The 26,870-nt window shown below is 38.5% G+C and overlaps 3 protein-coding genes across 3 annotated transcripts; 1 reads left to right on the forward strand and 2 right to left on the reverse strand.

The window, feature by feature from the left end:
• Window positions 1-8,098: 8,098 nt before the first annotated feature.
• Window positions 8,099-9,302, reverse strand: LOC105386385 (cyclin-H). The gene has a single exon (XM_011556936.3). It carries the CDS (start codon window positions 9,206-9,208, stop codon window positions 8,234-8,236), a length of 975 nt encoding a protein of 324 aa, XP_011555238.1. The 5' UTR covers window positions 9,209-9,302; the 3' UTR covers window positions 8,099-8,233.
• Window positions 9,303-9,874: 572 nt separating this feature from the next.
• Window positions 9,875-14,807, forward strand: LOC105395147 (ras-like protein 2). The gene is made up of 5 exons (XM_048622245.1): window positions 9,875-10,076; window positions 10,319-10,406; window positions 12,826-13,037; window positions 13,996-14,105; window positions 14,552-14,807. The coding sequence occupies exons 1-5, from the start codon at window positions 9,972-9,974 to the stop codon at window positions 14,637-14,639; spliced, it is 603 nt and encodes a 200-aa protein (XP_048478202.1). The 5' UTR covers window positions 9,875-9,971; the 3' UTR covers window positions 14,640-14,807.
• Window positions 14,808-18,781: 3,974 nt separating this feature from the next.
• Window positions 18,782-26,812, reverse strand: LOC105395146 (ATP synthase subunit b, mitochondrial). Its single transcript, XM_011567082.3, has 5 exons — window positions 26,655-26,812; window positions 25,907-26,042; window positions 25,332-25,530; window positions 24,764-24,952; window positions 18,782-19,166 (listed from the first exon to the last, which is right to left on the reverse strand). The coding sequence occupies exons 1-5, from the start codon at window positions 26,680-26,682 to the stop codon at window positions 18,987-18,989; spliced, it is 732 nt and encodes a 243-aa protein (XP_011565384.2). The 5' UTR covers window positions 26,683-26,812; the 3' UTR covers window positions 18,782-18,986.
• Between the last annotated feature and the right edge of the window lie 58 nt (window positions 26,813-26,870).

Genomic DNA, 26,870 nt, shown 5'->3' on the forward strand with positions numbered 1-26,870 from the left:
GTTTAACTGCTGGCATATTATTTACATGGTATGAAATTTACAAATTCTACAAATAAGTTACACCCTTACCCCCTTATTCATAGAGAAGTTACAAAACGTTTTAACTAATAAACTGTTTTGTCCCTCTCCAACAAAGAACAATTTGTTCTTTGACAGAGAGGGACAAAACAGTTTATTAGTTAAAACGTATTGTAACTTTTCTATGAATAAGGGGGTAAAGATTTATACAATCTACAACAGTGTCACACACACAAATATTTGAGCTGCTGGCACTACTACTAGCACACTAGTAATAAAGCACTATTCATTCATTCCTTAATTATTTGCCAAATTGTCTTACCACCCCTCATCAATGTTATTATTGCATAGAACACCATCTAAAATATGTATTTGTTGTTTAAATATGGCTACCTAGGTTAAGTTCAAGAGTATTCAAGCGAATTAAAAGTGGAATACCCAGTGATAAATTTACTTTGATGATTTGTGATTATTAGTGGAATACTTACCGAAGACTCACCATTTAACTGATTAAATAAGTAATACCTATCACTAACGCTGTGTTCGAAAATTATAATACTAGACTACCTTTTGGGCAGCCATCTTGTGTCAAGGCAAAACCTTCCGTTTCCGTCGCCGTATTTTTAAGTAATGTGGGTTTCGTTCAGAAATTAGATAAGTACTTAAATTATACTTATTATTTAATTTTTAATTTAAATAAAACTTAAATAAATTTGTAGGTATCACGGAACGAGTATTAATCATAATAAGTATTTTTTTTCTTGTGATCATAATAATAAACTCACCTCTTTATCATTTCGCATACCTAGAACCTTCTTAGTGGAATTATTGGGCTGTGATGACGATCGTTACTTTTTAGAGTAACAATTTAACATAAAAAGCACGACAACCTACTGGCACATCATTGTCATTATGTGAGGTTGCGTATCTTAAAATAAACCTAGGTGGTATGAGAATGGTCATAGGTTTATCATTACTACTTATAGACATCCATTTGCTCTATCCAAAAATTGAAATAGTTAAGCACTTTAAACTTTAAGTGGGTATTTAGCTGGCGCCAGGCAGTTTTCGTTGGTGATGCATAAAAAGCAATAATTGGTTCAATTATCACCTAAATCTATACCAACAAACAAAATATGACAAGATCCACTATTAAATGAAAAATTAAAGTCGATTACCTATTTACCTAGTCCTCGGCTGCTAGAGTTACCTGTTGAAAATGGACATAAAACAAACATATCGGATCGGATTCACCTTTTATAAAAGTAACATTGTTTGCCACAAACCATTGACGAGAAAGCGAAAGAATTTTTATTAAATAAATAATAAATAAATAATCATTTATGTAAAATACAATAATTTTAACCTAATAATTTTGAATAGGTACCTTCCTATACATCTATACCTATTAGATAAAATATGTTCTTTAAAAGTATTGTTTTATAAATATTAAGTATATGTAATGAGTTAATGACTTACGATATGATGTTTAAATTACAAGGGGATAAGGATAAAGTCAACTGGATTTCGATTTAGGTACCTATACAGGACAAAAACGAATTTAATCTTTGACCATCTGCCTACCTAGGTATTTTAAATTAAATTACAATTATTTGTGTGCAATGGCATTTCTGTCTAACACTTTCTATACCCAATTTGCTACACCGTATGTGGAGTACAGTTATTATAAGTAGGTAGATGTAGGTATGATTAAAATACGTATAAAACCTAAATTTAAGCGACGAGCTACATACGGAATCGGACAAATCGGGTTTCCTTGGACTTGGACTTCGGTTATCTACAAGCATCAATGGACACTACCTACTGTTCCAAGAAGCAATGGGCATCACGGATGGAATGGTTAATAAATGTATACTCATCTATCATGAATTGTTTTATTCCGTTTTATTTGTAATAATATCAATCGGGTGCACCTAATCTTGTCCTAGAGCCGTGGTCCGTGTCTTCACTTCTGCTGGCAGGCTAGCATCTTCTCAGCTTCGGTCTGAAAGTAAATTAATAGACTTTTTAGAAGTAGACAGGTAAGTATCAGTTATAGACAGGTAAGTATCAGTTATTATAAATAAGTTGTAACAATTGGAAAATTCTACCAGGGGGGTCGAAATGTTTAATGCAACGAGACAGTGATGTCGATTCAGAGCACACACTCTTTAAATTCTGTTTTCGTAAATCTCATTATCCACTGTCAAAACATAGTTTGACATCGCTTCAAAATCGACATCAGTGTCTTGGCTCCCGAGTTTCTTTTCTTCTAAACTTCGGAGAGCTAGTTATAGTGCGACAAACTTATCTGTTCCGTTGAGAGCAAACTAAATTGATCCATATCTCATTATTTACTAATGAATTATATATTGATATAGATTAGATGGGTTTATTGAAACCACAAGAGCGAATTACGACTACTGGCAAACTTAAAATCTTATAGAATGAAGAAATATTACACATTTACGTGAGCTGTCACCGGAACAATTAAGTTTGTGGCACTGTACACGCTATCAACTCTACATACCTATCATACATGACAGCTCTCGTTCGTTCGTTCGTTGTCTGTAGTAACGTGGTAGTAACCCCACAGAACATAATACACATAATAAATATACATAGTATACTTAATATGCTACCTACATGTTTATCCTCCTAGGTTAATATTACTTAAGTATGGCAGAGGTAGGCCACTTGGCCATTAGACAGACATTAGAGAGACATTAAGACATTTAACGTAGGTACTTACCTACGTTAAATACTGAAGATACACACACTCGCACACATATTGGAATTCGGACTATTTCGGACCCGCATCAGGAGGGCTTCTCTATACTGACGAAAAACGAACGAACGAGAGCTGCTGTGCAATTGGCATATTTAATACAACGAGATACGACCGAATGGCGTAGTGGTTAGTGACCCTGACTACTGAGCCGATGGTCCCGGGTTCGATTCCCGGCTGGGGCAGATATTTGTTTAAATACAGATATTTGTTCTCGGGTCTTGGGTGTGCCCGCAAAATGGCAATAGGCCCGCCCCCTATTACATTGGGACTAACATAACGCTCTGGCGAAAAGTGGGTGCAGCAATGCACCTCTGCCTACCCCGCAAGGGAGTATATTAGTACAAGGCGTGAGTGTATGTATGTAATACAACGAGATAGTCGTGGCCTACGCAGCAGCGCACCGAAACTTAGTTTTTCGTCATATTTATTTATTTATTTATATATGATTCGCCAACAAAGATTACATTAAATTCATGCTTAATAAAAATACAGTAGTTAAATGATAAATGCATCTTCAATAACAGGCGAATACAGCATGCATTATAAGTAATAATTAAATTAGATTTTTAAAGTTAAAGCCTTAATAATTTACATTTAAATTATAAAAAAGTACAAATCAAATATAAATTAAGTATAAATTAGAGCCTTAATAATTTACATTTAAATTATAAAAAAGTATAATTGCATTGAAACACTATTAAAATAACATTAATTGGCAATAAATAATTTGAATTTACATTGAAATTGATAGATTGATTAAAAATAATTAATTGATAAAATAAAATAAATATTTGAACATTTAAAATAATATGTAGCTTCCAACATGTGACTATAACAACCGCATCAGTTCCTTTTTGAAAACTGGAAGCCTCTGAGATATGCAGATATCCGTTTCTTTGGTGACTGTATTAAAAGATCTACACATCCTGTTTAGTGGAGAAAATTGCCCTAAATTTGTGTTGCTTTTTCTAATGTGGAAAAGCATGTATTTATTTTTCCTATGTCATATAGAGTGATCCCCCTGGGTTGTGAGATGCCAATCACCGCCGGTAGGTACCCATCTGAGCTATCACCGCCTATTGGGTTACCGTGGTGAAAAGTCAGATAATTTTTCAGTCCACTGCCAAAGGTGTATCGGACGTTTTATTAACAATGTAATATTAACTTCCTATTCGCTGAGTTAATTAGTAATTCACGATTTTTAATGATTGCTGGATTTAGTTATAAGTAAGTAGTTATATTGCACAATATCGGAAGAGACTAGTACCCACAACGGGTGCGTATTGCGACGTATAAAAACGAAATGTATAATTTCACATTAATAACGTTCACAACATATAATGAACGTTACGTATAACAACAAAATCTATATTTTCATAAGGTATAAGATTCAATTGGTAAAACGTACATTTTATATAATATCAAAATATATAATACTTACGAGGACTAATATCAATTCGTATAACATACATTACGTATACCGTTTAAAATATATACTATCATTTAGTATACAGTTCATAAAACATACTAACATACAATAACATAATCTGTGTTTAATTACCAAACACCGTCAAACCCCTTAGCACCAAAACCTAAAGATAGGTGCGACGACGAGCAAAGCGAGGAGGAGCGTGTTAGGTGCACATGTTCGTCGAAACCAAAGCGGAGCGCAGCGAAGCGGAGCGGAGCGTCTCCCCACACAGCGTCAATAATAATAATAATGTCAAAACCCCTAGTACCAAAACCTAAAGATAGGTGCGACGACGAGCAAAGCGAGGAGGAGCGTGTTAGGTGCACATGTTCGTCGAAACCAAAGCAGAGCGCAGCGAAGCGGAGCGGAGCGTTCCCCCCACATAACATCAATGATAATGAAAATACGATACGACAATCTTCTATACTTTTTGTGCATTATACATAATGATAATTATATCCGTTGTAGAATATATGTTATAAACGTTATATATTATAAACGTTATGCATTTTAATCGTTATATCAATTGAAATTATACTTTTTGAACGTTATTCTTTACGAAATTATGTATTTAGTAATTATGCCTTTCGTTTGTTATGCACAGTGATCGTTATACTTAATAAATTTATATCATATGGGCGTATACCTTGTGAATGTTATACCATTCGTTTTTATACCTCGTATTACTTACCCCCCACAACACAGGGTATCCTAGTGTAGGGCTAGTGATATTTTTTGAATAACTTATCCTGTATACTTAAATAAATATTTCATTTCATTTCATTATGGTACACTACGTCACTCTTTACTATAAACTATAGGAGCACTCTGTTGCCCGAGCACAGGATTCGAAACCCCCGTTTACGTTGCGTATCGTCAAATGTCACTGTCAAAATGTAAGGCAAATTTGTTAGTTCCAAAAGTGGCATTTGTTTTTTCCATGTTAGGTGGAATTTCACCAAACGCTAAACGTATTTAGTAGCCTGTCATACGTCTGTCAGTTAGTACAAAATGTATTAAGAATTCGATTTAAATACGTTTAGCGTTTGGTAAAAGCGACCCTTCGTGTGTATTCGAATATAGTATCGAATCCTATGCTCGCGCCTCTGGTTTAGGCCCTACTTAGGTACATAGCTATAGATAATAGACTATAGACATAGAGCTAAGAGTAGTCGATATTGAATGTTTTAGGGCCTCCGCTCACTGCACAAGAGTAAAGGCAACAAAGAGGCGCGTCTTCCCTAAGTAGGTAGGTACTTATATTTTTTGTATGCGAGCCCAGGTCGACGCTTACTGAAGAAGCCAAGGCGGAATAGCGTCGCAGGCGAGGTGCAGGCGAGGCGAGAACTTCATTCCCTGTGCCTTAACTTAAAGCTGATGCGACGCCACCGCGACGTCGCCTCGACTCTAGCAGTGGGCGAGGCGCCTTATTAAACTTAGTACAAAAAAATACTAACCTCCTTATTCATAGAAAAGTTATAGGACGTTTAGGGGTTAAAGTAAATTAAACTTACTTCAATGAGTTTGTAAATCGCAATGAGAGTCTCGCCAGGGTTGCACATGTCGTTTCCGGGACCGCCAACATTTAGCGACCGTTTTCCCCAATTTGGGGTAAACGTCAGCTGCGCGTCTGCCAACACCAACATGGCCGCCACGCAGAAAAACACGAAAAAGGCGCGAAACATTTTCTACTAGGTCTTTAATTTTCACTACACTCTCAACAGAGAAAGAAACGGGAATGATGACACAGCGAAGGCGGGGGATCCTTTTATATTGCGAGAAATACGTCATTAATTATCTTCCCGCCTTGCATGGTTTCTGGACAATCATAAGAAACCTTTGAACAACGCGGGAAAAATAAACAGCCAAGTCTACTCGTGTCGAGCTTTTTTCTTCCCCAGTATCTACCTACCTATGTACAAGTACAGTCAGCTTCATAAGTAGCTATACACTTTTGTACCTTTATTATTATGATGACGATATCCTGTTGTCTCTCATCCCCTTATGATAGAGACAACAGGATATATAATGGCCCGAAGAAATGATTTCTACTGTTTTGACAAATCGTTACAAAATAGATCGGATGCCCGACACTAATGAAAATGCACTGAAGATGAAGAGAGCTAGGCGCAGAACCAACTGCTTTAAGTAAGTACTTAACTACATGCCCATCCGACAGCATGGATCATTTAACTTTTCGGACATTAGTTGTCCATCCCTAACTTAACCAAACATGGAAATATATACCTATATATTTTTTTAAATCATGGAAATATAATTTAGACACACCCATTTTAATGGTAAACCTAAGAGTAGGTATAGGTACATATAACTATACAATAAGATCGAGGGAGTTAGAGACTTGATGTAGGTACTTAACTACTTAGGTTATCTAACCTAAGTAGTTCAGTAGTATAGGAAATACTACCTGGCTATCAGAATCCACCTTGGAAATTTTGTATAGTTCAAGTGAGCCTCTTCATATATTATGCATAGTTAGGATGTAGTTAGGCGTTTCTATTTTTATACATTTAGATAGAGAGGCACTTATTTATAGATATGTTAACTATTTTATTTCATTAACAAAGGGACATCTAGGACACGCTATTTAATAAAAACTTGGACGATATGGCTTCATTTCATTTACTTCTGACGCAAGTAATTTCCCTCTTCACGGATGTATAAAAGCCTTGCACCATTAAAACAAGCATCAAACTCTTCTAGTCAGCCAGTTAATTGAGCTAACAAAAAGTTTCAGACCAAGTAAAAAGTTTCTATTCTCAAAATGCACAAAATAAGTTTCCTCTTCGTGCTACTGGCTTGTTTGGTGATCGTCAGTGAGGCGCAACTGACGTTTACGTCAAGTTGGGGAGGCGGGAAAAGATCCGGAACCGGAAGTAATACCACTCCTTTCAACGGTTGCAGAAATAATGAAAACGCAATGGCCGCCATTTATAGATTGATTCAGGTGAGTACTTACCATAGAATGAATTATAATGTTATACAGTTAATCGTAATCATAATAACTATGCCGTAATTTATTATCCATCGTTGGAAATCTAGTCCCAAGGCGCCACAATACTCTGTTCTCAGTATTTATCTTATAATCACTGCCGGCTATCAATCTCTATGGTCCAGCGGCAGCGGGAGACTCGGTTAGAGGGTGTCCCACACCACGTTAATTTTACTGGTGGACTAGGCCTAAACCATTCAGGACGTCACGTCATGGGCCATGATGATGATTCATACAATCCTTACATCATAATTATATAGGTGTTACGGCGTGCTTAACGTTTTATAATAACAATAGGTCCTACCAAACGATCTATTTTTATCCTTTTTACATAGTCAACTCGTGGTTGGTCTACTGCTCCTTGTACCGGTTTTTCGACAAATGTGGTACAATATGGTTTTATTTTTCAGAAAGAAGCAGAGAGACTTCTTCTATGCCAGAAATCATGAAAGCACGAAACTACGCGTCTTTGACAACCGCATCACAAATAAATTAAATCATTTCATATGGCATTTAGGAAAACTCATAGATAAGCTTGTTACGGCTAGTGCAGTAAGAATTATACGTGTTATGGAATACTTTTGTAAAAATAAAGTGTAAAACATTGTAGGTATTATAGGTACATGCTTAACTATCCTACCAAATAAGTGTTCTTTAATAATTAAAATGGCATTTCATGTGGCTTATTTAATCTTAACTATCTACCTATTATTACATTATTAGTATGAATATCAATCGGGTTCATTTATATGAATAGTTTGTAAGTATATTATAACCATGTTAAGTATTTTAATAAAAAACATACTTATGCAGTAAAATAGTCTTTATTTTTTATCACCTAGTTATACATAGTTTTATCATCTGGTTAATAAGAATAAGTTATCAATTTGCATTTTAAGTCAATGTTTGGTCAAAATCAAATCAACAACTGTACTTTATGCTATGACGCAGATGGAGATAGGACCGCTGTGACCCCGCTGGTGTCCAGAGACATTCGGCTGGAGCCCCGAGGCAAGTCATCATCATCTAGAGCCTCTCTCATACGTCTCTTGTATATCTCACTGTCTGGATTATTCTCTTGATTGCGGCATCTGTCTAGTTTCTTCTCTATAAGTCGTACTCGCTCCCTGGCTGGGCTCTCTACCATTTTCACCATGGAGCGTATTTTACGGACAGCCTCGATCAGCACGGCTAGCTTGTCTGGTCCAGCCTCATGGAACAGCATGTCCGTGACGTAACGGTCCAAGTTCTCCTGCTCCTTGCTGGCAGCATGAAGAACCGCTGCCAATGCAATTTGAGACGGAGCATACAACAGGCATCCATCAGTCAAGAACACTTTTTCTAAGAACTCATCTATGCCTCCCCTCAGTCTTTCTGGATTGGCAAGAGAACATCTCGTCTTGATGTCAATGAGGAAGCCTTCAACAGGCCTGAACGGGTTGTGGATTGTCAAGTGATAGTTCAGTTGCTGCATTAGCAGCAGTTCATTATTTAGGATGATATCTGAGGCCTTTTCTCTGTCGCCTTTGATGTTGGCTACAAATTGGCCGATAGACACGTTAAACTCTTCGACTTTACACGCCAGGTACACGCACGTGGCTAATATCTCTTTAGGGTGGTAGTCCATTGATGAGTTGTACAGATAGAAGCGTTTGAAGTAATGGAAGGCGGTCCCGACGACTCCCTTCGGCATGGGGGGGCTGAATCTCTTGCAGAACTCCTTGAGATGGAGCTCGTACTGCCGCAGCAAGAGTCTCTCCTCGTCTGGAGACAGGAAGTAGTTGTACCTCTGGAACTCGTCGACCTGCGTGCCATGACGCGAGATGTATTCCAAGTTGTGCTTCTCCCGCAGACGAGCCAGCTCGCCCTCGTCACTGAATGTCCACGCTTTTCGTTGTGAACTCGTAGAAAACATGGTCTATGTTTTAACGACTAAAATTAAATTACAAAAAATAAACAAACCCCACACAACAACCGTTCCCTAACTTTGACAGTGTTTGACATTGACATTGACAACTACACACTACTACACTATTTGACATTGACATTTTAGGTTTTTAATAATATTGCTAGTATTCTAAATTGATATAGCCGGGTAAACAGTAAAACATGCCTGTGTCCTGCTGAAGGGACCAAAAAGGGACTTAAATTTATAAATAGAAGCTAGAAAAATCATAACCCTCCTTTTCGCTTCACTGTAGTCGGGTAAAAAGACGGTGAGCGGTGGCGGCGGTGGTATGAGAGAAAGTTTAGGTATCAACTGCACTGTATTTAGTTAAGTACTCTTTAAATATAGACAGCTAAAACTCCCTATTGTATGGTAGTTTTTTTATATATGGCAACTTTATTAAAATGATCGTTCCGGTATACAAAAAATTAAAGTTCCCTTCAAATTTAAATCGTTATTTTTTCCGAAGATAATAATTATTATGACCTGAAATTTTCTTAAACAAACAAATTCTGTGTTTTTTATACCTTTTACCTACTGATCTAAAATTAATCCTACTTAATTAAGCGATAGTTTTTGACATCCTACTACGCTACGCTATACGATTCAACAAAACCGTGCGAAACGGAGCGTGAAATTATTTTCCGTCGCTGTGTCATCCAACCCATAGAAATTGGACTATTTTTATATTAAAATTGCTATTTAATCAAGTTTTATCAACAAATTCATCATGTCCAGAGGAGGAGAGAGACCAAACCAAGCGCAGACATATAAATTAGTAGTGGTCGGCGGCGGCGGTGTAGGGAAAAGTGCGATCACAATACAGTTCATTCAGGTAAGTTTACACCTTATTAGGTTATTGGTACGCCTACGAATCATATGCTGGTTTATTCTTACTCTTTTACCTATAAAAAAAACCTTTTAATATATCCGCCTACCGCTTAAAATACCATCTGTTAGCTGCAGCTTTGCCATTTGATGTTCAAATAGGTGTTTGGTTGTATGTCAAGGTTTGGGCAGATGCTTTGCCGCCCACTGGCCCGTATATGACTGATAGACCACTGTTTTATGTTCCAGAGCTACTTCGTGACAGATTATGACCCGACCATTGAGGACAGTTACACAAAACAGTGTGTCATCGATGATGTGCCCGCTAAATTGGACAGTAAGTACTCTATTTGTTAGCCTCAAGTAGATGCTCAGAAACAAGAGTTGTTAGGCCTAGTTACTGTACTTGGTGATTGCAAATAACTTGTTGTTATTCATCATCACACATAAAAGACATCCACAAGATGAATCATCATCACACAAGAAGAAGTTAGTAAAGACATAATATTAATCAAAAAACATTTACTTACTACCAATACCTTTTTTTACGAGGAAAGACATCTGAGAGGACCCTTATTACATTCGGATAAGGGTAGTTTTTGTTTGTATCTGATGTCTTTCCCCGTGAAACAAGGTATAGTTAATAAAATTTGAAATTTTAATCTCATAATGAAAAACAAGTTTACTACATACTCTATTCTATTCTGTGGGGATATATTAGTACCTACACCTCATTCACTGTAATTGAACCTTTGGGCATATCTGCAACAGGTCTATTCTGCCTTCACTCGTCCACTGCGGGTTGGTGGGTTCACATAATAATATCTAGATGTGCTAAATCTAGATATGCAAGTTTTCTCATGATGTTTTTCCTTCACTGTAAGAGTAACGGTATACTTCTATATTGTACTTAAATTCAAACAACTCATTGGTATTTACATGTCAGAGATGGGATTTGAATCTGCTGGTGAGAGAAGTGGCCGATTACCCAACTGAGCTACCACCTCTCATGTTCAGTACTCTTTATCTTAAAATGTATAAGTAAAAAGGCCATCTGTTGTTTTTGTAAGTACTTTGTAAGTGTAGGCTATAGTGGGATTAGAGTAGGTGTATTAGTACATAAAAAACGAATACTTACATAATTTGTTTAGAGTATTCAATATGTGGGTTACACCATTTAGAAGTATAATTCAGAATAGCTAATTGTTTGTATTTTTAAAATAAAAAATGGCTTATCTCTGTGTGTATCGAAAAAAAACCCTGAAAAAATCAAACCATTAAAGACTAATTAGACGAAAACCCCATCTCGCCTTGCCAGTGGAAACTTATTTATTAGATCAGATCCATCATACATATTAGAACATCCAGACATACAAAAGAGCTCACCACACAGATTATACGCCCTGGGTGGGATTCAAACCCACGGCCCATGCAACAGAAGTGGGTTTGCTACTGCCTAAACTATGGTGTCATTGAATCGAGGCAAGAAACTTATCTATACATAAGGGCCGACAGAAAAGGTTCTATTTCCCAACATAGTTCACACATGTGTGCTCACTCACCAGTACCTAATGCTATGTGTTTATTTGCGTTGGCGATTCTGTGTTTCGGCCTTTAGGTAACTGGGTCAAGGTTTGCCCATTTTCGACGAAAGCATGCGTATTGTTCTCGGAAAACATTTGCCATATAAAACTAAGTTTTAATTAATTTCGTATTTGGGTTTCCTCTCCAGTACATTACTTGGAAATTGTTCTCGCTGGGCAGTATGAAGGACATAGCTTACTCAACTTACATACTTACTTGAAATATTCGTAATGTTTTTAAAGTACACTGAATGAGGTCCCAAGATAAATCAATATTTCTGTGGTTGTAGACCTCGTTGTTCTACGAGTATGATTCTATGTAAAGCTCTCCATGTTATCTACAATGTTCCGAAAATTGATAATGCACTAGAACCTTGTCAAATTCGAGTGTCAAAATTTTGTCGAAGCTCGTGTCGCCGTATTGCAGACGGTACTAGTTTTACCAAAACCGAAGTAACGAGACCTAAATCGCAACCTTTATTTAGTTAGTACAGTGTTCCTTGGTTTACTGCACCTTGGCGCGTTAGCGGCTATATCCATGGTTAATAGACTACTTCTTACAATATGTACATAGGTACATACATCATAATATTATAATATTAAATTAATATTATACACACTCCCGTAATTCCCGATGTGAGAGTCAGAGGTCAGCTTTTCGCTGTACTTACGTTATAGGTCGCGAGCCGTATCGCCGTTTTTGAATGGGTACAATGTAAGTACGGTCGCCTGCGCCTAAAAGTATACAGGCGGAGTTTTTAAAATAGCGATCCCTGATGATGAAGGGTCCAGCTACATCTGTTCAGCTAAATCCGGGGACGTGTTCTGTGTAGCATTTTTTATGTGAATGTGCTTGAGCAGCATGTGAGTTTGAGATCGGGGTACACATCTAGACTCAAGAAGTTTTTCTCACTTAACGGTAAGAGCAAAATCACTTGAGTATCCTCTGACCCCCAACGCAGACGGTTCCGAGTATGCAATCACGATAGATGGGTCAAAATTGCAGCTAGGCGCAGCCACTTACGGACCTAGAATACCCCCTTTTCAAGAATTAAGCAGCGCTTCCTAACATATTCATAGTATCCGCTGACCAAGTAGCTAGAGTCGCTATAGTATGTGTGATGCTATATTCATGTGTCCGTATTAGTATCCTCTGACCCCCTCCCCCCGCAGTCCTGGACACGGCGGGGCAGGAGGAGTTCAGCGCGATGCGCGAGCAGTACATGCGCTCGGGCGAGGGCTTCCTGCTCGTGTTCTCCGTGTGCGACCGCGCCAGCTTCGACGAGCTGTACAAGTTCCACCGCCAGATACTCAGGGTGAAGGATAGAGATGAGTTCCCTATGCTGATGGTGGGGAATAAGGCGGATTTGGAGACGCAGCGGGCGGTGAGTTTGAAGACTGAGTAGCTGAAAGGAACTTTAAGATAATGTCGTCTCTTTCTGTCCGTATACTGTTAATACAAGTCTACAATATTTTTAAAGGCAATTATACCTTAAAGTTCCTTTCTGAAAATTAGCGTACCTGCCGTATTCAGAGTTACGCGACTCTGAATACGGCAGATCATTCATTAGCTTAAATAAATATTTTTTTAATGCCTCTGCTGAGTATGGCAGTAATTGTGCATGTAATGGCGGCTGTAGCAGGGCGACTAGTGTGACTGACCTGCCACCGTTAATACCTGTACAAAAGCTATTTGATTCGATCAAGATTGAAACAATAACTGTAGTCCAATCCGATAAATACGTAACGATGTGTATGATTTGCATGATTGCACTTAATAAATTACCAGTAGGTATTCAGCAACCATCATAAATATGTAGAGAAATGTAATCATTCGCATAATGAATACCATCATAGTTATCATCCCAACCTGTAGATCATGCTCAGAAAGAAACTATCTTATCGCATGCACATGAGTCAACTGTAAAAACAGCGCTTTCAAAAATAAGTGTGTACTTACTCGTAAACTTTTATATATTCTTTAAATTACTTATTTCTCCAATGGCATTGTAAGCCAAAAGTGGGTGAACCAAACGGTCATTCTGAACAACTTTTGTTCAAAGAATCTAAACAACCCGTGATAAGAAGTCTATGAAAGTGATATTGTTGATCTTTGAAGACTCCCGCGTTCTTACTTCTCTCTTCTTTCGATGCAATGGCAAGACAAGTAAGAAGGCGGGAGTCGGAAGGCGTGCTTTAGAGTTAATTCTCAATTTTATTCTTGCGTTTTTTAATTTACTCTTGCAATGAAAAAGTTCTAGTGCCATGCAACGTCAATGACATGTTCAACCTTTTCATTGCTCGCGTCTGTATCACTCCTCACCCCTCCCCACCCCCCTCCAGGTGACGCTAGAAGAGGCGCAGGCGCTGTCGCGGCAGCTGAAGGTGCCGTACATCGAGTGCAGCGCCAAGGCCAGGATGAACGTGGACCAGGCCTTCCATGAGCTCGTCAGGTCAGTACTGAGGGGATATAGTCCTTATTCCCACGTATTCTCTAGACAGACTAGCAGCATTCCAACGCCAAATTGCATACAAGCAAACTGCAATTGCCAGATTCCAAATGAATTGCTGTCAGTAGCCACAAGTAAAGACATTTTTACTGCCACTGCAAGACATGGATTTCCTCCAAGGCTATTGGTAACTGTCATAATCAAACCGTAATCGTTCACTGCTAGACATAGGATTCTCTCGATAAATGCAACAACAGACGATAGCTACCTGTCTAAGTTTCGTGGTCTGCACTAGAGCACTCCTTTACCCCGGTTATCGGTTCTTCGGCATTTATGCTTGGCCACTTCCACTTCAATTTGCTGTCATAGTTTTCGTAAAGTATAAAAACTTGTACTACTGTACTAAGGAGCTGGTTGGCTTCTACTAATTATTTACCTCTTCATTCCAGGCTAGTGCGTAAGTTCCAAGAAGCCGAGCGGATCCACGTGAAGAACTCCGACAGCGGGCGCAAGAAGAAGCGCTGCGCCATACTGTAACGCAGTGGGGAGACACAACCTGTCGCGAGCTTTAACCTGTACGTAGCCTTGTTAGTCCTTGTGAAGTGTGACGTTCATGAATATTTTCCACTGTAAAGTCTGTTTTTAGGCCTAGTTCCATCATAGTCTGTTAGATCATTAACACCCCTGTTACATTGTAATGTCATCAATGTATACGTAATCGCAATATTTAATTCTTGACAGATGTGTCAAAAGTCAACAGCTAATCCATTGTTATGATTTAACAGAGTATGGTGAAACTGGGGCTTAATCTCAGATACTTAATTGACAGATTCTGAATGGTTCATCAAAGGTCGATTGTCCCGCCAATAGAACGATACGTCACTTAATCGCGGGACAATCGACAGTCGATAAACCGGTCAGAATCTATCTGAGATAACAAAACAGAGTTTATTAGTCGATAGGACTTGATCAGCGCCCCTGTCGGTAACGTTAGAAACTAATAAAACGCATACAAACTCCTGTAGAATTACCTAACGACTGGAGTCGACAATATTCGTGATTCGCACACTGTAGACAAAGTATTACATGCACTCGGAAATTACGCATAGACTCACAATCGCTTTCGCAGAAGTGCAGCGGATGATAAGCCCCTACCATTGTACGATACATAGAAAAAGAACAGCGCCAACGTGGTAACTTTTGGAACTAACAAATTTGCCTTACATTTTGACAGTGACAGTTGATAGGATACGCAACGTTAACGGAGGTTCTAAAATCTTGTGATCGCTGCACTTACAACGCCATCTATGGGGCGATTAGAGAATTTTACCCACGATTGTTGCAAAAGTGGTATATAGGTATAGTAAGACGTAAATAAGATGACTCAGGGGATCATACTAAACAACTTTTGTTCTACGACTTTTGGAAATCCGCGAAAAAAATCTCTCAATAGTAGTGGATGAAGTTTTATTTTCGCAAATTCTCAAAACTCTTAAAACAAAAGTTGTTCAGAATAACCCTCGAGTCCTCCCGTTTCGGCTTAGCATAACCATTTTGGAACGCCCTGTATATGGGTCAAGTTTGTTCGATAATTATGGAAAATGTTATAAAACGCTTTGTTTGTACGAGATTGTTTGTCTATGCGTTAGAATGTTTTTTTTTATCTTGTTCCAACTATTTTCACCGCTCGCTAAATGCTTATTCTGTATTGTTAATTTGCCTCTCTATAGGTAAATAGGTATTGTTTTATCATTGAACGACTTGAAGGCATGCTGTACCCTACAAACATTAATAACACAACTGAAAAAGACACTTTTAATAGTTCAATATGTCGGATTTACAAAACATGTTGTACTATGTCAAAAGCTTTTTGTAAGTACTCCAAAATATTGTAAAAATTGAAATTTGGAGACGACCTAGTACAATTATGTTCACCCTCTGAACGCAATGAATAAACAATTTTGTCTATATTCCGCAGAGGTTGTAAATTAATTTAATATTTTTAACTTCAATGGTTGTACTGCCATAACCCTAGGCTTCTTAAAATGTACCTAACCGCTAATTCTTAATGAAAAATTTGTGCTTTTAATTTTTTATTTGCACCCTGATTCATGGTTAGCACTTTTTTTATATTTTTACTTTTATTTGTTACAGTATTTTTACACTTACTATTTTAGAAGAAAATAATCAACTTTGGTGCCATACTACTTAGCATCACTTATTATATAAATTTGATCTCAAAGATCAGATTTTAGACTCAATACTGTTTTTTTTTATTTTTAGTACTTGCTCGTTTGTCTAACGTTCATTATCATATTTGAGTTAATTAACACTCACGAAAGAATTACTATGAGCTTTAAATTAACTTAAACTTTGAATAAGTCAAAGATAAATTATGAAGGCACAACCAATATACGTATTTATATTTGATTTTACCAAAATGGGTAGTAATAAAATTTCTGGTTTGTGTTGTGCCTTCAAAATGAGTCTCAGTTGATAAACGCATAATTTTTCTACCAGAGGTGCTAGGATATATCTGAATAGGGTAAGGATTGTGCTTCTTATCATTATCATTTGTCAGTTTAGCTTACTGCTGATGTGTTCTGTATGTTTACTATAATCAATAAGTACTAAGTTATACCTACATTAATCTATTGGGGATATAATCCCTATTAAGCTAGTACTCTTTGTATAGAAGAGGCATCAATGTAAACATTTAGCACTTACGGAGCACATAATATAAAAGGGCTATTGAATTTAAATTGATGTGTCTTCCAATATCTATAACTATGGCGAAAAATTTATAACACAAAATTATTTGTAATAATGTAATCAAATCATAATAGAATATTATTATGTGTCTAATGAATTATTTGAATGTAATGAATAAAATACTTACCGAGTAATAAGGATAGGAAGATATATGAGGTACTAAAATGTTTTTGAAGCTTTTTGCTAAGTCTAGAAACCAAATACTAATTGTGTACTATTTTGTTATTTTTGATGCGAAATTAATGTTAGATATACTTAGGTTTAATTAATAATTAATCAATTAGCGTGTTATAAAATGTGTATGAAGAAGTTAATTTACCTATACGTATAATATCCAAAAATACTATAAGGGGAGTAGGTAATTTAATTTCTGTGCTAAAAATATTTATAGGTACAATATACATTATATCAAAAGTAGCGGTTTTTGGACATATATATTCACGTAGGCAATTTGTATATTAGTTTAAGTGAAGAGAATATATATTTTTATATCGTAGTAAGTGTACTGAGTTTTATGCATTTTTGCAAGTTTATAATAGCACAAATTTTCTGGATAACTTTTTATAGTATATTTACAGAAATTTGGAAATATATTTTGATGACATTATTCGCTTTACTGTGGTATTTGTCGCTTTCAGAAATCACCTTATTTGCTTTTGAAATAAGGATGTGTCTTTCTGTAATAACCCGTGTATGATTTAAAATATTTAAACTTGTATACATTTTACTCTGTACAAAGTGTACACCTATCTCTATATAATATCATATCTATATATTTAAGGCATTTATTTCAGCAATGAAAGTTTTCTGTGCCCCGCATTCAAGATGCCTAAGTGCCAATCTCTCCATTGTCGGTTATCTAACCGACAGGGATTGATTCATAAATTAAACGTCATCTCTATATAAAATTCATGACAAATGTGTCAAAAGTTAACCACTACTCCCTGGTTATGCCCTAACCGAGAATGGAGAAATTGGCACTAAACGTAGGAGGTATATTATGTTATGTAATCCAGTAAATTAATGGCTTTAACGAATAATTTGAGATCAATGTCTTATGTTTAACCACTAATATTATGTGTTGTAGTCCGACTCCATTAGGGTATGATAATTATTTTCGGTCATGTCATGTGAATTTGATTCACATTTTACTCAATGTCCAATGCTTATTTGTAGAAGTGTAATAATGATGTAGTTTTATCAGTAAAATTCTATCAGTTGAATTTTATTTCTCACGCTCCCGTGACTCCAGGGAGCTTAGTGTGAGTTTTTAACACCGAAGGAGTATAAGAGAGTGACGCGAATTTATATGGCTAGGAGGTAGTGCAGCGCTCGCACCGCTAGGTGGCGACTCTGCACCTCGTTATGAATAAGAAAATAAATATGTATAATCCCAAGGGTAGGAAGAGAGAATTACTTTCTCCATTTAACGTTAGTTCATGTTTAATGTTTTGTCCCAGTAATATGCTAATAGGGCATGTAAGTATGTAAAATATGTAACTTTTACATACACGGTATGGGTAAATACATAATTATTATATACTCGAGTATTGGAGTCGTAAACAATGTATGTGGTATTAACGTTTTTGTGACGTAACGTAATCGATGTCAACGAAACATTAATATAAAAATAGTTGTAGGAACGAATTGTAAATGTTGTCCGCTAATTTATAATAATTAATAATTATAACTTGTATTATAAAATATTATATTGATATTTGTAACATGTATGTAATCTGTTTTATTTTAATTCCTCGATTAATTAGAAGCTATAGGATGGCAACACCGGAAAATACAAAAAGTACTTTTATATTCTATATTTTCAACTATTCCTCATAAATTATATTATTATTTCGAATTCAGAGGCTATCATTAACCATTTATCTGCCATAAAAAAACACGTCAAGAACCTCTATACAATCGATTTAATTCACTTTACAATGGTAGCTATTCTGAAACAACCAAATTCGAACTTAGCGCTGTAAAAACCCAAACATCACTCTTACTTTTATGGAACCACAAACATTGCTATCCTTCCTTTAAACCAGTTCCAACAGCACAAAACCCAAATCTGATTGCTTCACAACGTTAAATATACAAGTATTCAGCGCTTCACTTCTGCCGGGCAGCCATAGCGGACAAGTCAGCAATGCAGCGGTCCAGTGTAGCCTTCTCCTGGTCTGGGGTGATGGACTTGTTGACGTTGCTCACGATCCAGTCGACCATGTGCTTCTGGGAGAGGTTGCGCTCCAGCGTCGCCTTCTGGAGCTGGTAGTCCAGACGGCGTTTCACCTGGGGAGGGGAAATTGTTGAGGTTATAATGAGGGTCATATCTGCCGAAGAACTGATAACCGTTGGGGTAGAGGAGTTCTCGAGTGGAGACCATGAACAGGCAAACTCAGCGTGAGACGCCCTCCTGCCCGCTGGACCAACGACCTTAGGCGGGTAGCTGGTAGTGGTTGGATGAGGAAGGCTGAGGACCGAGTGTTGTGGCGCTCCTTGGGAGAGGCCTATGTCCAGCAGTGGATGATTATTGTCTGATAATGATGATGATGTGGGTTAGGGATTTTGTCTGGAGAAAAAAGGTTGAGGGTAGTGTTGTGGCATTCCTTGGAAGATGCCTATTGTCCAGCAGTGGACGATAAGGGGCTGATGTTATGACTATGGAACTCTTTCCATGAGCTGGTTGCACACAAAATATGCGAATCCTTCTTATGTGTGGGTACCACGTATAGGCTAGCTTATCCTCAACAGAGAGGAAAATGTTGCCATAATATTATGTAGTCTGAGCCTATCTGAAACCTAGTTAAACATTGTGAGATATGGCGTTTCGACTTTCTCCGTGTTCGGCATCATAAGGGTCACAGTGACAGTTAAATAAAGTCAATTTTTCTCTCCACCTTTAATTTGCAAGGTGCGGGTGCCTATATAAATAGAGTGAGTCGCCCGCGCGCCTCAGTTGGTTTTTGATTTTTGAAGTGAACACTTCGGCAAAATGGCTCAATGTAGCCACGGTTCTCGTCGGCTTCGCTCCGACGGGGAAAAATATAATATTGAATTTGCGGAGTCCTCGCTGCCGGGAGCTGTAGCGTGATGCGGACCAGGCGGCGCGGGGCCTGCCGGCTGCTGCGCACGCAGCGATTGCTGAGGATTTCGCAACGAAGGTTTGAGTTGATAAGCCGTGAGTAAAATGCTATTATTTACTGCTTTTAAAAGCTCAGCCACTGGTCATAAAGTCATAATGCTCCGGCGCTTGGGGTTTTTATCCCACGCAGTAGGGTCCGATTCAATAGTCGTGGTGATGATTGATCACATATTCCGGTCCTACTAGTGGCGCTTGAGCTAGATACTTACATTAATGACCGCTTTAAGTAAAGCATATGTTAATTTTATACAGGAAAAAATTATAAAAATATATTTTTCTACCCTCAATTTCTAATATTTTTAGAAAACAGTTGATAAAAACTTTGCTATTACAATAATGCACTTGATTATAGCTTATGTAAGGCTTTACAAACAGGAGCTTTCCAGGACCGTCATAGGATTTTTTACAGGAAGCACGTGGCTCCGAGTTTCAGTATGTTGGGACATTGTGGCATGTGCGGCGAGTAATGTGATCCGCCGGTACCTACCCACTGAGGGTAGGCAGGCCGATTCGGTGAAATTGAAGTTTCGTGTAACCTGCACCCGGCCCTGTGCTCCCGCGCTGGGCGCCGTCTCGTGCCACCTGCATCGCAGCGTACACCCGGTCCTGGCCCTGGCCACCGGTTTGTGGTACCTGCATCGCTGCATAGACCCAGCCATGCACTCCTGCCCTGGCGGCTGTACACCCGGTCCTGGCTCTGGCCACCGTTTTGTACCACCTGCATCGCAGCGTACACCCAGTCCTGGCCCTGGCGACTGGTTTGTGCTACCTGCACCGCTGCATAGACCCAGCCATGTACTCCTGCCCTGGCGGCTGTGTTGTCCCACCTGCATCGCTGCGCACACCTGGCACTCCTGTTCTGGTTGCCAGATCCAAACGCCCCCTGTCTGGGAAGAGATTTTATGCTCAGCGGAAACGCCTGCACTATTGCTAGCACGGTCATCATCATCATCAGCCATCATTATGAGCTTATTTAGAAGGTATCGAGTAACGTGCGCTATTCATCAGTGATTTTGGCATATGCAGACGAACGTTTACTGCCAAGGTTGGTCATGTTAGCCATACAAGGGCACACCAACGAAGCCTGAGTAACCACCTGCAGTCGCCGTAGCCACATCGGCATGGATGACGACAAATCGGGTAACGTGCACCGCTTCTAAAAGTGTTATAGCACTTCAATTTGATGCCTCCGCTGAGGTAGGGTATTCTATCAAAGCAGCTTTCTTCTGAACTGCCCAAAGTGACCTGTAGACTGCTCCTGGGGATAGTTGTGCAATAAATTTTTTATTTCGATGTCTCTGCTGAAGAAACTGTCTAATGCAGCTTTTGTTCTAAACTGCCTAAAGATCATTGGACGGCTCATGGGAATGGTGACGCACGGTAAGTACAGGAGCGTTACTCTATACTGATGAGAAACGAACGAACGAGAGCTGTCGTGCAATCGGCACGTTTAATACATACAAACAGATAGAGCGGCTCGCGCCGCAGTGCACTGAAAGTTCGTTTTTCGTCATATAAAGTGACCCCCCAGACACTATCTTAAGTATCATGACACATCGGCAGATTCCAGCTTTGAGTCTTTTCTTTTCTCGGCTGTGAGCAAAGTGAATCCCACCGGCGAGTGTTCAACCTAAAAACACTGAGCTAATTCCTGATTTCGTGAAAGTCGCTGTTGCTATACCATACCGCTTCACAAGTTACCGAATTTATTATGATCCTACTGTCGGGTGATCATGATCGGAGTGTCATCGCGGTTTCTGAGTGGCACCATATTAGCTGTCTTCCTTATGTCCCAGTGGATTGTGAGTGTGTATCCGAGCTCTTTGTTGAAAAATGCGTGAACCTCCTACGCAGCAGCTGTCTTATAGTTGTGTATCGAATAAATCGAGTAACGGTGCTCTTGCACGAGACGACTACCTTTTGGTAAAATTATAACTTCCACTATTCTGGGAACATGCATATACGTACTGTGTACTGTGTATCACATCACGTGTAGCCGCAGCCCTACTCAATGTACGGAGCTAGATAATAAACAATGGCAGTCGTCATTAAATTTCTATGAATTTCGAAGGTCATCATTTGGAGCACAATCCAAAGTGTGAAAGTACCTATTCATGCCTAAACGGCTTCTCTAATATAAATGTATTTTTAATTCGATTCTGGCGCAAACGTTTCATAACTATTTTTCAACACTGTATCTGCTGAAACTACTTAGACTGACTGGTTAAGATGCAGACGTGCCGTTTTCACAATTCCATTTTGAGTAATCCTCAACTGTTTTTCAATGGATCTTTCAGTTAGTTACGTAACTAGTTACCAAGTAAAAAATTACTTGTGTCATGCTCGTACTCGCATCTCATTTAGGAGCTCTCTGGCCTCTAGCTGAAGGCTAGAACTGGTATATATATCTACTAAGCTAGTACAGAGTTATAACCGGGCAGCGGTGACGTGGCAGCTGCTTGATTTATTAGAGTTTGCTGAAAACTTTCTAAATAAGTAATAATTATTAGTCATAATATTAACTCTTTGCAGTTCTTTCAGAATGCAATACCAGGTCGCTGAAGTAGGTAACCTTCCTTAACTGGACAACAACAACAAGAAGCCTTTTTGTTTTAAATAATGTCACAGTTATTCGCCGTTCCACTGTCATATCGATGTCCAAGGACTTTTTCTTGGGTATAGCTAACTACCTAAGTTTACCTATAGATAGCCGCAAGCTATCCGCTGTTGGCGAACTGTCAGTTCTGATTGATAAGTCAGGCTCGAGGTGGCTCGTCCAACTGTCCATGTTCCCGCCACCATGATTGTTGCTTCCACAGATTAGAGAGTCTATGTTGGCTGTCGTTGCATCAGGTCTGATCAGGTACAACTAACATCTTTACGTACCATGTTTATTTAATCGAGCTATTTTATTTTGTTTTATCTAGGTTGACTTAATGGTTTCAAAATCGAACCTACAACAATGTAAGTAGGTACCTACCTACGTACCTTTGAAGTTGCAACAAGGCGAAGCCTTAAGGTTTTGGCCGAGACCTGCCCTTAGTGTTGACGAACATACCTAAAGGTGACCTTGTTAATGTTTTTCATATGAAGTACTGAACATTTTACTTATCCTGGTGGCATGACTGATCATTTACTTACCCAGTTAAGACATGTTAGCCGGGTTTCATTTATCAACTATTATAATTGTTATTGTTGTGTTAATCAATCTTTATTAATTGATGTCATCTACCAAGGAATGCTGCCAGAGCTCATAATATTCACACATGATGATACAGAATGATAGTAGCCCACAAAATGGGTGCAAAGGCTTATAAAATAACTTTCCTTCCTAGTAGGACTGCACAGGAACTCGTTAACCGCCGAGTTAGTTAGAATACAAAATTAGACTGTGTGTTACTTGTCAATCTAGAATATGAATATAGTGACCTGCATCATGTTTTGAAAAACTGAATACTTAGTTATCCGCCAGTGTCACAGCCTTCATCTAATATTTTCCAGTAGCTGATGAGGCTGAGATATTTAGTAAAATTATCTTCCCTTCAAGCACCACTCCTCGTTCCAAGGACTAGATGCCGCGCCAGGTGTTGCAGGCCGTGTCGTCGTACAGGGCTGACTGAGCAGGTCCACGAGGCTCCAGGGTCGGCTGCTGCATTTCTGAGGTCAGTCCAGAATTACATACCCTAGTCAGCATGTGCTGACCTGAGCCCCAGCGGCCTGGATCGATATTCTACATTTTACAGCTTTTAATATTGTTGCAAAGTATTTCACTGGTTCCATCCATTCGGCTAGTGTATGTTAAAAATATTGCCTTGACAATAACAAGATTTTGATCAATAATTACTTATAAGTATTGCTTTCGAAGAGGCACTGTGTGTATCCATATGTATAAATACCTACCTATATGTATAGGTACATACCTTCCATAACTTTCTGACAAGTCAGGAATAATAAGGAAGTACTTAAGTCTTATGTATACTTATACCTTTCTTTTTAGTATATCTATTACCTAGAAATCTATGCATTATAAATTTATAGATTCAAATATTTATCTACTGATATACTCATCAGTAGCTTATGGGTCACAGTTGGTTTTCTCTCCACCATGCGATAATAAACACATCTCACAATGTTTAACTAGGTTTCAGATAGGCTCAGACTACATAATAGACGCATTTTTCCTGAAATAAAAATGACATATTATGTATCTAGCCTATCTGAAACCTAGTCATTTCTGCATGGTGATATTACAACTGAGGCGCGCGGGCGACTCACTCTATTTATATAGGCACCCGCACCTTGCAAATTAAAGGTGGAGAGAAAAATTGACTTTATTTAACTGTCACTGTGACCCTTATGATGCCGAACACGGAGAAAGTCGAAACGCCATATCTCACAATGTTTAACTAGGTTTCAGATAGGCTAGATACATAATATGTCATTTTTATTTCAGGAAAAATGCGTCTATTAGCGATTTGTATAGATAGGTGTATGACGACCAAACACTACATTAAAGTAAAATTAAGACCTATCACAATCTTCACAAATACATGCCTATCTTCACAAGCAAACATCTGTCACACACAACCACAAGACCATCGTTTTCAAAATATCCCCACATCATCATTATCATCATCACAACACATCACATCTCCACTGCTGGGGGGATACACCAGTCTCCAATGAAGGAAAGGCTTTAGGCCTAGTCCCTCTGGCCCAGTGCGGGTTGGTGGACTCCACATACCTCGTTGTAAGCAGTCATGAGTCGCTCCCGGTAGGCGGCCTCGAGCTGCAGCAGCACGTTTTCCTTCTTGGCCTGCACCAGCAGCTCCTGCCCCGCCGCCTGCCACTGGGACTTCTTCTCCGCTGCGATGGATTCTTCTAGAGTTGTGATGGTCTGCTGGCGGCCCTCGTTCCACTCGCTTTCTACGGCCTGTGGAGAAGGTGAGGTCAGGGTGAGGGTATAAACAAAAGATTGGATTGATGATGTAAGGAATAAAGATTGGGAGTGTATTATGTAGTCTGTGCTAAACTGCTAACTAAATGGATTTAGACAAAACTTAAACTGCTTTTTATTCGCAAGATCTATAGGAATAACTTTTAAGGTGGCATTTTTTAAAACAGTCACTATAAAATTTAGCAAGAAATTCCTGTTAGTGAATTGATCAGCTGCACAGTTTCTTGTCTGTATGTATGGATTTGCTGTAGCTGATTATCATATTATAGGTTGATGCTCAACATAGACTGTAGCATCTTACAAAAGAAATATATTTATCAATTATTATTTTTTAGATAGTAAAAAAGAGCCTTACATCAACTTCCTTGTCCAAATACTTGGCGAGGGGGGGTCCGAACTTCTTGGCGGCCACGTAGACCATGATGAAGATGGAAAGCCCCGAGTAGAACTCGTGCTCCATGACGTAGATCTCCTTGCTGCACAGGTATGTTGCCAGACCCACTCCGAAGGTGTACGGGCCAGTCACACCGGTCTTGGAGTGGAACAGCTGGAACCTGGAGGGATGATGTGGTTAGAGTTGCTTAGAGTGGTTAGAACTACTGCTAGTGATCACAATACACTTAAGTAAAGGAAAATTATACATATTTAAATTAATAAGAAAATTTTGGGATGCAAAGTATTTGACAGTGTTGGTTAAATGAATATCTGGATAGTTCAAAACACAGTTAAATTAGGTATGATGCCATTGAGGTTGAACCTATCATCTAGTCCAGGCTCAGACTAGGCTTCTACTAAGGATCTACACCTCTTCTAAGCTACACCAACCTAACTAATTAACCAAAGCTATTACAGATTTTTACCATTAAATCAATGGTTTAAAGTTAAAATGATGGGTAATTCATTCTATTAATCATAACTGCAGAAACCCACCATTCCTCGGGGATGAATCCAAGGCGAACCTTGCCAGGCTCCCCACGCACGGGGCGCGGGAAGTTCTGTTCATCGCGGGCACCGCTGGACGAGCCGCGGGCAACCAGAGCAGTGGAGGCGGACTGCCGAGCCGCTACTGGAATTGTTGGCATTGTAGACAGGTGAGCTTACTTACTTGTGAATACAATTGAAAGTTAAGAGGATTTATTTATTACAGTGACATTAACACAGGACTTGCTTGGTAGGTTTTACAAACTATGCCTTCAAAGATTACGTATACATATAGTAGAACAACAAGGGTGGCAAAGGCTAGATAAGTGTAACTCGGTGTCTCACTGGAGAAAACCAGTAGGACTTATTGGATTGCTAAAGAGGAGAACTTGAAATGACACCGGAAATAATTTATGTAAACAAAGAACTTAGGGGTTCGAGTTTAGAAGGGATTTTTCTCATCAGCTGATGATACCTTACTAAGATTTTAGGTTATAATTTAAAATAAATACTTCTGAGCTTTTTATACAGATTATATACCTTTTTACAACACACAAGCTTCCGTTTAGCGATAACAGTTATGAAATAAATAACATAAAATAACCAAATCAATAAGGAAACTAGCAAAAAGGTAAGTTTTTATCACTTGTCAAAGTAGTGTTACATAAACCTCGGCAACCAAGAAGGTTAAGTTTGTTTATGTTTTAAACACCTGACGGGATACTTAATTAACTTTAACAACATGAATTTAACTCACCTGTACGCAAAGCTACGCGGGATAGCATATTTATAGCGTATTTTACAAATAAATTCTATTTTTCTCGACAGTCCTCCCAAAAAGTACCTTTTAGACTAGAGCTGTGCAAAAACTGCAAAACTCGATTGTCGATTATATCACTTGTCGAGGCAAGTTGTTTCGAATCGAGACGTTGAATCGAATACCATTTTTTAAATAAATCTGGGTTTTGGGTTT

This window comes from Plutella xylostella, chromosome 7 (assembly GCF_932276165.1).
Source record: "Plutella xylostella chromosome 7, ilPluXylo3.1, whole genome shotgun sequence".
Taxonomy (NCBI): Eukaryota; Metazoa; Arthropoda; class Insecta; order Lepidoptera; family Plutellidae; genus Plutella; species Plutella xylostella.